The following is an 11677-nucleotide window of genomic DNA, read 5'->3' as shown; positions in this document are numbered from 1 at the left end:
CCCTATATATATATATATAGGGTCTTGTTAGGTTGAGATTATTTAGCTAAATTGAGAAATGAGATGCAATATGGGCCACTAATCCACAATATTAACAAAATGTCAACAAATACCACATTATGTCAACAAGGGGGTATAATTGTCTTTTCATTAAATTGTGTTTGAAATCATTTTCTAAAATCCTCTCTAAAACTCTAGCTTCAACATTCAAATTTTCAAATCTTCAAATCTTCAACATTCATATCTTCAAATTTTCAAATCTTCAACATTCATATCTTCAAATCTTCAACATTCAAATCTTCAACATTCATATCTTCAAATCTTCGAATCTTCAAATCTCTTCAAATCTTCAAATCTTCAACATTCAAATCTTCAAATCTTCAACATTCATATCTTCAAATCTTCAACATTCAATAAAATAACACTTATAATTCACATATCAATACCGATAATATCGAATGTCAACAACACGTATTAAAATGTCAACAACTAAAAAATAACACTTACAATTCACATATCAATACCGAAAATATCAAATGTCAACAACTCGTATTAAAATGTCAACAACTAACAAATAACACTTACTATTCACATATCAATACCGAGAATATCGAAGGTCAACAACTCGTATTAAAATGTCAACAACTAATAAATAACACTTATTATTTACATATCAATACCGAGAATATCGAATGTCAACCACTCGTATTAAAATGTCAACAACTAAAAAATAACACTTACAATTCACATATCAATACCGAGAATATCGAATGTCAACAACTCGTATTAAAATGTCAACAACTAACAAATAACACTTACTATTCACATATCAATACCGAGATTATCGAAGGTCAACAACTCGTATTAAAATGTCAACAACTAACACATAACACTTACTATTCACATATCAATATCGAGAATATCGAATGTCAACAACTCGCATTAATATGTCAACAACTAACAAATAACACTTACTATTCACATATTAATACCGAGAATATCGAATGTCAACAACTCGTATTAAAATGTCAACAACTAAAAAATAACACTTACAATTCACATATCAACAACTCATATTAAAATTTCAACAACTAAAAAAGAACACTTATAATTCACATATCAATAGCGAGATTAGTGAATGTCAACAACTCGTATTAAAATGTCAACAACTAACAAAATAACACTTATAATTCACATGGTCAGGATTTGGTCTGGATTTGGTCTGGATTTGGTCTGGATTTTGTATTGACCATTATTGACCATTAGATTGAAAAATCTCATGGTCAGGATTTGGTCTGGATTTTGTATTGAGATGCATTTTTGTATTGATCATTTTCCTATATATATATATATATATATATATATATAGCGTTAGTGCTCCTTTGCACCCTAAGTGTCCTATTTCCTTCTTAATCTCAACCCTTGGATCCTTGAATTGGATGGTTGTGATCAATGCATTATTAGTCTATAATGTTGCATTATTAGTCGTTGTGCATTATTAGAATGAAAATGTGCATTATTAGTCTATAATGTTGCATTATTAGCCGCTATGCATTATTAGAATGAAAATGTGCATTATTAAATGACACGTGGCATTAATCTAACCGTCAGATGACAAAATCGTGGGGCTAGGATTAAGAAGGAAAAATGACAAAAGATATGAAAAGAATTTGAATACGTCCCTATATATATATATATATAGGGGTGTGTTAGGGTCCTTACAGCATCTTAGTGTAAAACACAGCACTAATCACAGCCCTTGGATCATTAGATTGGATGGTTGTAATTAGTTACATTATCATACTAAAACTCTACATTATTAGCCGAGGTACATTATTAGACTAGAAATGTACATTGTAAGACTAAAACTGTACATTATTAAACTAAAATGCTACATTATTATCCGAGCTACATTATTAGTCTAAAATTCTACATCATTAGATGACACGTGGCATTAATCTAACCGTTAGATCATAAGATCCAATGGACTGCAAGTGTTTTGAGTTTTACTTATACTTAGCGTTCTGACCTGAATACATCCCTATATATATATATATATAGGTTTGTGTTAAAATGACAACCCCTCTTAAAATGACACCGTGACACCACTTATACATCAATATTATAAACGCTTACACAACAATATAACAAACACTACACAACAATCCATATATTGTTGTATAGTGTGTCGGATATTGCTGGACAAGAAAAATTGCTGGATAAAGACCGACAAATTGTCTGGCCGTCTTTTTCAGATTTTTTTTGCCACGTGGCAACTTATTATTCGTCCACGTGTACAAATGATTGGCTAGGATGGTGGTATGGTGTTATTTTAAGGGGTGATGACACCCTAACATGCCCCTATATATATATAACACCCTAACAGCATGTAGTTTATGTCAACACGGGGGCATAATTGTAATTTTATTAATTTTTAAAAAAATTTAAATTTTTTTATTTTTTTTGTCAACTACATGTACAATTCATATCAACTACACATCAAATGTCAACAACTTTATTCAATAAATACTATTTGACATGAATTGTACATGTAGTTGACATTATATTGTGTAGTTAACATGAATTGTATATGTAGTTGACATGGATTGTACACATAGTTGACATTATGTGTGTAGTTGACATAAATTGTGTTTGTGGTTGACATGGATTATACACATAGTTGACATTATATGTGTGTAGTTGACATGAATTGTATATGTAGTTGAAAAATAAAATAAAAAAATTTAAAAAATTTAAAAAAAATTAAAAAATTTAATAAAAAATTAAAATTAAAAATTAAAAAAATATTAATTGAATAAAATGTACCATGATATTACCATTCTGCCCTTTCATAATTAATTAATCTAAAGATATTTTCCATGTGAAAAAATTTGGACCACTCATTTAATAAAAATAAGTGGATGATATTGCATCTCATTTCTCAATTAGCATAAAAAATCTCAATTGATCACAATCCTTTATATATATACAATATTTAGTATATGCAATGCTAGTGCAGTTGGTTCAGATTTGTGTATCTTCACCATGAGATGCCGAGTTTGATTCCTGCCGAGAACATTTCTATATTTGGATCATATTTCTTATAGTTTCTTATAGTAATTTTGTTTAAATAATTTTAACTTATGATTATAAATAGTATATAATATAATACTATTTGGAAGCCATGCAAGTTGTTGAACTCTTGCACACCATTATTTGGTTTGAGTCTTTTATTCATTTGCTACTTTTTTTTACTAGTATTTTTTTAGCTTTTTAGTAATCCTATAATAGAAAACAACTCTTTGATCTAATAAATTAATATGAAAATATTAGTGCTCTAAAAAATCTATCCACTAATTAATTTTCTTATCATTCGTTTTTCGCGCGTGACTTTTTGAATTGGTCATGTTTCCGCGTCGTTAGCACTGAACACACTCAACAAATTTTAATGGTAGTTTGGGCCCCTCATCGTTAATATTCTGGCTCCGCCACTACATAAAATAGAAGTGGATGGAATTGAACTTTGAGTATTCTATAATAGTTTTAAAACCATTCTGTTTTTAATTCCTTAACAGCACACGAGAGTTTTACAATTTAGTAAAACTATCCAATTTAATTCTCTAATTATTTTCAAATGTACTAATACTAATTTTAGCATTCAATACCAATAAGATATAAGCCATTTATAGAAATATAAACCAATTCTCAGTTTCAAACTTTTTATGGATTAATTCCAATTTTATGACTCTTTTCTTGTATAGTAAATTTGTCTAACCTGATTTTTTGGATGTTACTCAAGCCAGGGATAGTAAAGTCTTCCTTGAAAAAGGCTAGTATATTGTTTTCAGGGATACTGGAATTTATTTGATCAAGAACTTCTTGCCATCTTCTATTGTCTTGAGCATCCTAAAACTGAAATTCATTTGATCGAGAACTTCTTGCCATCTTCTTAACTTTCGGTTCTTCCTTCTTCAACCCACAATCCTAAAAGAATGTATCGACTATTAATTAGAAAAACATATATCCAATTTTAATAATTTAAAGCATATACAAACTAAACCTCAAATTATATATCTTCATAGTTCTCGGTCCTCTTCACAACTCACTCCAAGATTTTATTATTTTTATTGCCTAAGCATATGCTTCAGCTGCATATGAAACCTAGATTCCAAACAACTAATGTAAAAGTATGTTTCTCTAACTTGTGGTTTGCTAATTTAACGGAGCTAAGTTTGATTGTTTTCTCATTGAAAGATACTTGATTACTTTCAACTTTTTGAAGGAGGTTTAACTTTCAACTTTTTGAAGGAGGTATAACGGTTGTCGTCAATGCACATTGACAAGAAATCTGAAGCTTCATAATGTCTTAATTTGTTTACAGTGATTTAATTTGGATTTTGGAAAATAATTTTTTATTATATCTCAATTTTACGATCATGATATAAGACACTATAAAACGTTTATATTTCTATGAAAATTATAGGTTTTTACTAGCATGAATATATATTTTACTCCCTTCAGCAGAAATCATGTCACACACAAGTAAAAACAAAGATAAAACTACAATCAGGAGTCTAACTAGAAAATCAAAGTATTGGGTAAAATACTGAGGAAGGATAAATAAACACACATCTAAGCATAAAACAATGAATACACAACATTAATGTGCAAGAACATCATTTTCCTCTTTTCATATATAAAAATCGATTTCTACATACAAAACACATTTACATTTGTTAGCTGTCTATAGTTACTATGCTCTACTGTTACATGATATTTGCCCAAATCAATTAAACAAGTTACACCCATCTAAAAACAGGGGAGAAACAATTACATGAACAAAATTCAAAACAAAAAATATGGGGGTAAAGAGGGAACATCCTTAGTCTTTTAATCTATACATCACATTCATACAACTACTCATTTTCAAGTATCCACACCTCAGAAGACTTCAGCATTTTTAACCCATCATCCATAACATTGATTTGTTAAAGAACATTCGAATTTTAACATAAATGAATTTGTCTGACAACTAAATAGAAGGTTCTCTGCCTAGCGAACACTACGAGGTGTAACCATGACTTCTCATCTTCTCCTGAGTACAATCTTATGCACCCATCTGCTTTTGCTGGATTCCAGACTTCAGCGAACAACCTCCAATGGAATATGAATGCCTCCCAACTACCGTCAGAACAAATATGTTAGACACGAGTTATATACTGTTAGGACTCGTTTGATAAAAAAGATGAGATATGAGAAGATATGTAAAACAAGATAAGAAATACGGGCTTCATGTCAAGATATGCAAAGATATGATTTTTTTCTATTGTTGTTTGATAGAAAAGAAATTATCTAAATTTGTATTGTATATTAAATAACATGGCTTAACTTGACAAATTGGTGAGATACATAAACAAGGTTAATGTTATAATTTTGGTAAGATTAGATAGGGCCATGGTCTTATATTGGGCTTTGAGTTAAGCTTAACTATGATATCAAACAATTAGAAATCCATATATAATTCTCTATCTTGGTATTACTAACTTATCAAACATGCCCTTAGTATCAACCAGATATTTATCGGGGTGTTGCATGGTAATTGACCTTAAATCAGCACCCCCGATGGTAATATCAGTGACATAATCAGAATTTTTTATTAAATGGACAGATTTAATAAAAATAAAGGTATCCAACAAGACGTATACAAGTAACTATGCATCATAGAGGCATCTATGCATAATAGTTGATAGGGTTCTGTTCATTTCATGTATCAGAGACCTAAATGCAGTTCTCACTTTTCTATTTCTAAGTTATACTTACAGGGAGAAGAACCTATACGCTATTTATGGTTAAAACCAACATCCAATAAAAACAGTTGAACAAATTAAGATGACAATTTGGAGATCCATACAATCTATGAATCTATACATCAGTATTATGTTGCAACAGAGAAAGGTGATTCATTCTAAAAGAAAAAATATCATTTGAAATGCCTTGCTAGATAAACAATTTATGAGCGAAGGCGAGCAAGGGCAGGCATCTATTTTATGTTATTTCATTAGAAAAAGTATTATCTTGTTGAGTTAGTATTATGATTTCAGTTATATTAACACTAGACAACTGTCAGGCTTTGGGCATTTTGCCCTGGCTCGGTAAAATAAAAGGGCTGTTTTCCGAACACAAAGAGGCATCGAAGATTCATTTGGGAATAGCTGGGCCCAGTGCCAGGGAGCAGAAGATTATCACTTTTGTTGATTCCTAATATTTCGACAGTGTTTATAATAATACTATAATTCATGTTTGCATATTAAGTTCTTGTGTGATCCATTTTTACTCTAGCAATTCAAGTAATAGTTATTACTAACTCACATTTAATTCTTGTTTAAGTTTTTCAACTAAACTGAAAATTTTTGCCGAGAAGACTTGTCCAGTGAAGAAAAAAAAAGTTAAGGTAATGCACAGACATTCTCAAGTTTAACAAGGCTGAGAGGCACCTAACTAAGAATTGGAAAATGTCAGTTATGATTTAAAATTACCAGAATAAACCTTAATTAATAGGCAGCTCAACTTTTGTTTTCAGAATTTCAAGAAGGGGAATCTAGTGCTCTATTTATGTGTGATGTTCCAACTATAACAACATAACAAAGAAAGTCAAAGGCTAATTTTACATTATTAAGAAGAGATGCAATTGAAACGAATAGCAAAGTAAGAAAAAGTCTACCATAAATTCAATGAGAACAATAGAGTGGAAGAACTTACTAGAATCAAGCAAGAAGAGAAGCATTATCTTCAAATTCAAAATGCTCTGCAATCCATTAGAGTTAATCGGAGGTCAGACGTCGCCTCTTCCCATAATCACCATCCCTTGATCGTGGTCTATGCTCTTCCTCATGAGATATCCTTGACTTGCCATGGGATCTTGATGATCTTCCCCTGTCCCAATCATCATCATATTCTGCCTCGCGGTTTTTGTGCCTATGGTGATCAGCATATCTGTCTCTATCATCTCTATGGCGTTCTCTTTCACGCTCACGGCCACCACGCTCATGGTCTAGGGAACGCTCACGATCTTTTTCACGCTCTTTGTGCCTGTCTCTGCTGACATCTTTGTCATCACGATGTCTCCTTTCTGACCAATCATGATCTTGTCGAACATCCTTCTCTCTAGGCGCATCTCTATCATACCCAGCTCCTCGATCATCTCTGTACCTTCTTTCAGAAGAGCCAGACCAGTCCCTTTCTGACCCTCTATCTTTATCCTTCATGGTATTGGGCCACGGCCCCCTCTCTTGACTCCCCTCCCCATACTGATGGTCCGATGTAGCTTCTTCCCCATAACTAGATTCCCCTGCTCTCCCTCCATGTTCATCTCCTGCCCATCCTCCCATATTAGGATCTGACCACATTCCCATATTAGGCCCCTCAACTCCAGGAGTGGGACCCATCCCCATGCCACCCAAGGGCATACCCCTCCCAAAGAAGGCAGGATTAACATGTGGAGCTACACCAGGCAAACCGACATTTCCAACAGGCCCAAATGAAGACGTGATGCCTGGAAAGGGAGCTGCAGGAGCTCCAGGAAATCCACCATAACCACCCATTCTCCCCATATGACCTGCAAAAGCAGGATCAAAACCTTGGCCCATCATAGCCTGAGGGTGCATTATTGGAGGGCCCCCACCAACCTGACCAAATCCGTTACCAGCTAAGCCACGACCAGCCATTCCACCAGCCCTATTCCTCATGGGGCCAACTGGGCCTCTGTTATTAATCCCTACCTGAGCATTACCTCTACCCCAGTTTCCTCTCCCAAATCCCCTGCCACTATTATCCCCAGCACTATGCTGATTCCCAACAGCAGGTATATTGTTACCAACTCCACCAGGTTTACTAGGTAAATCTGCAAGACCTCTCCTAGGTTGGTTAACAGCTGTCCCACCCATTTGTTGTTGATTTCTGTTAACCTGGGCCTCTCCCATTCTTTTCACAGTATATGGTGAGGCATAAGCAACAACGCAGGGCCGTCCATTGAAAACATGGCCATTCATTCCTTCTTTGCAGGAGGTGGCAGCTCCAGGATCAAAAAACTCGACTTGACAGTATCCTTTGGACTTGCCACTAGCTCTCTCATCAAAGAACTTCACCTCTTTTACTGGTCCATACTTGCAAAGTTCTGCTTCCAGTTCGCCATCTGTTGTCCACCAATGGAGGTCACCGACAAAGAGGATTGTCCCTCCACCCCCACTGCCAATCCCACCTCCACCTCCAACTGCTCCATCACCTCCACCGCCAGGCCCTCCACCCACACCATCAGCTCCATAAACATTTCCACCAGTGCCGTTAATATTACCCATGCTCCTAGAATTGTCATAAGTCCCTATGTTAGCCGCATGTGGCTGCTGATGATGAACCATTTGTTTGTTATTTGGGACATTGCTGTTTACCGCCCGCTCTTCCAAATCAGCTATTTTATTCGATGACTGCCCCAACTCAACTCTAAATCCACCCCCACCACCAGGAACTAGCCCTCCCGCACCTCTACCAAGTCCCACGTCACTTGCACTGGCATTCCCTCTAAATCCTACATCCTGAAACCCCTCCACTCGACCGGGAATCCTGGATGAAGCTGCATCATCCGGCAAACCAATACCTCCACCCTCTACGTGTAATTGAGGTTGCAGCTGAAGCTGTGGCTGCAACTGCAGCTGTGGCGTAGGTGGGGCCACCTTCGGCTTCTTGTCTTGCACTTCCTCGTTCCTGTGCGTTGGGTTGTCCTCATTCCTACGAAGAGACTGCTGGAAGTTCTCACCAACATTAACGTCATTGTAGAGATCCTCATAGTCATCATCCTCCTCGCCAAGAAAACCATCATCATCAGCAACAGCCGAGATTGCCTCGTTTCGGTGGAACTGCTCATTCGGATCTCCACCATAACCACCACCTCCACCTCCAACTTCATTTACATCCATCACTTGACTCACTACTCTAAACAATAAGGGTTATAATAAGGGCCTTGACAAACAAATTAGAAAAAACAAAAATACATTAGAACTGCTCAGACAAAAATCTATACATCTATACATCTACCTAATGGGAGATTTTTCTAAAAATTCACGAAAAATCCCATTCTAGCTAATTTTGGCAGGAAACATCATAAAATGATTTCAGAGATAATATTATGTTTATGTACATCTAATGCATATTATATAATTTTCAGAGAAGCTTTTGTATTAAAGACTGAGAAAAACTAAAACTGTCAATTGGTTAATACATGTCTATCTCGAGCAGTGTGCTCTGTATTGTGAATATTTTTAGAATAGTTTTCTGATTCTGATTTCCGAGATATATGACAAAATTTGAATTCAAATTTGAAAAAAGAGCAAAATCACTATAAATTTATCTATAATTATCAGCCACCATTTATTTGCTTCCATGTTCATTTCATTCTCTTCTCTTGGTTTCACTCTCTTTCTGCAACCTAACAGATGTCTCTTGTGCATGCCTTCACTCAATTGCCTCATTCTTCACGACTATGAAGGCATGCACAAGAGACATGTGTTAGGTTGCAATAAGACAAAAGATAACATATCAACAAATTAGTAAGTTCCGCAATGTGTATGCTAAATAACTTCCGACATAATTAGGATACGGCATACTATATTAGTAAAGTCTAAAATATTTATTTGATAGAATATGATCCGTACATATTAGTAGTAATTATTTTGCATGGAATCCAGGATGCATAGCAATATAGCATAGACAATACTTAGAACCAAGAAAGAAGTTATTTCTAGCAAAGAGATGTTTGCAAGTAAGAATTGTTGTGCCCATACTGGCAAAGAGATTTTAGCAAGTAACAACGGAAGCTCACCTTTTTATTTGATTGAGCTTGCAACCTTCAAGAGGACCTTTACCTGACAAAATTCCTGAAGAAGAGGTTCAGTAACTTGCGGGTTGATATTTCCAAATAAACAATTAAATGCAGATATCCCATATACATATAGCAATTAGAATTGAAAATTCAATATCACCCCTAAAACAGTTATATGCATATTTTTTATTTTTCATGTGAAATTTGGTTGCTTTAACATTATATTCTCAATTGGCAAGCCAAAAAATAGATTTTGTTCTGCACAGCTCATGAAGGCATGCTGCATATAACTATATGAGTGGAATTGGGCTGCACAGTGTGTTCAACTCAAAACAAACAATCTCGAGCCAAATTTCAGAAACAAACAAAACCTTACCTACAATGCAGTTACAAAGCTCTTAATTCTCTCCATTGACGAAGCTGAGACTCTGATTCTACGTTCGAGCTCTCTCCGCGTCCATTAACAACACATATTTAACTCAGATGACCTAATCAGCAACACCATTAGATTCAGCTTAGGGCTCGGCGCCGTCTTAGAAATTTGGGGCTAACCCTAGAAGGAGCAATATTGTATGTATGGTTTGGGCTCTTAGTTAATTTTAGGTTTACTTCATAATTGAGCAATTCAAATGTATGTACTCCATTTCCTAGCCCAACAAATTAAACTTTTCTTACTTTCTCCAGAGAACATGCATTTTAGATTAATATAAAATTGTTAAAATAGGAGAGGTAGAAAGAACAAGTAATTAAATTATTATTAGTTGAGAATGAGTCTCGTCTCATTACAGAGAATAGACTTTCCAAGTGCATGTGAGACGGACTAAAAAGGAAAGAGTGCATATTTTTATGAGACGTGGGGAGTATTCGCCATAGTTAAGCCACATGCCTCATAAAAAGAAGAAAAAAATAGAAAAAAGCAAAAAAAAACTCTTATTTAGAAAAATTCGCATGCTCCGATCCTATATTCTGAAAGGTTAACAAATTTTAATCTCAAATTTTGAAAGGTAAATGAAACTTAATCTTTTTTTTTATATCTCTCCATTATTAATAGTGTGTTACTCTCTTCGTCCATGATTACAAGTCCATATTTAATACTCCCTCCATTCTAACTAAGTTGAGTCATTTTTTTACACTGGTTTTAAAAAAGTTGTAATAAATAGGTAAAGTGAATACATTGTAACGTAAAGCGAGAATTATGGAGATAAGACTGTTATCTACATTATTCTCGTTTTTACTTTACTATATATAAACTTTAACTATTTATTATGATTTTTTCAAAATGAATGCACAAGTGGAGTGACTCAACTAAGTTGGGAGTGCTGAGTATGAAAAGTGAAAAGTTTTATTTATTTTGGTGATAGATAGGAGAAGTGGAATTGAAAAGGTCTTTCTAAAGAGCATCCGCAATGGTACATAGGCCAGTAATAGGCCAGCAATAGGCTAGTCATTCTCTCCCCTGCCACGTCAGCAACACTAAAAAATCCACCTGCCACATCAGATTTAGGCCAGCCATAGGCCAGCCGCAATAAAAATAATACAAAAAATACTACATTTACGAAATTAAAATCACAATACGGAATTAAATTTACGACATATATACGGAAAAAATTCGTTAATTTTATTTAAATTAAATTGCCAACATTAACTAAAAATCAAAAAAATTACCTAATAAAATAAAATTCGGGCTTCCACACACGAGTCACCGCCCCACTCTACTCCTCACTAATTTATTAAAAAAATACATAAAAAATATTAGTATGCCTTGAATTTCTGTTTTAGGTCTTAATTTTGTATTGCTAGTTGTTG

The 11677-nt window shown here is 34.4% G+C and overlaps 1 protein-coding gene across 12 annotated transcripts; it reads right to left on the bottom strand.

Annotated features, from left to right (window-relative positions):
* Positions 1–4664: 4664 nt before the first annotated feature.
* On the bottom strand, positions 4665–10468 carry LOC125188986 (cleavage and polyadenylation specificity factor subunit 6-like). Of its 12 annotated transcripts, none has more exons than XM_048086126.1 (5): positions 10248–10468; positions 9872–9926; positions 9418–9530; positions 6760–8985; positions 4665–5181 (listed from the first exon to the last, which is right to left on the bottom strand). In XM_048086126.1, the coding sequence occupies exon 4, from the start codon at positions 8967–8969 to the stop codon at positions 6822–6824; it is 2148 nt and encodes a 715-aa protein (XP_047942083.1). In that variant the 5' UTR covers positions 8970–8985; positions 9418–9530; positions 9872–9926; positions 10248–10468; the 3' UTR covers positions 4665–5181; positions 6760–6821. The 12 variants fall into 12 exon arrangements, with proteins under 12 accessions (XP_047942083.1, XP_047942088.1, XP_047942090.1 ...); XM_048086131.1 differs by having other exon boundaries at positions 9872–9914; XM_048086133.1 differs by having other exon boundaries at positions 10252–10468.
* Between the last annotated feature and the right edge of the window lie 1209 nt (positions 10469–11677).

This window comes from Salvia hispanica, chromosome 5, assembly GCF_023119035.1.
Source record: "Salvia hispanica cultivar TCC Black 2014 chromosome 5, UniMelb_Shisp_WGS_1.0, whole genome shotgun sequence".
Taxonomy (NCBI): Eukaryota; Viridiplantae; Streptophyta; class Magnoliopsida; order Lamiales; family Lamiaceae; genus Salvia; species Salvia hispanica.
This window is presented reverse-complemented; position numbering and strand designations above follow the sequence as displayed.

Coding starts and splice junctions, on each gene's coding strand:
- LOC125188986 (XM_048086126.1), bottom strand. CDS start 8,969: ATGGATGTAAATGAAGTTGGAGGTGGAGGTGGTGGTTATGGTGGAGAT.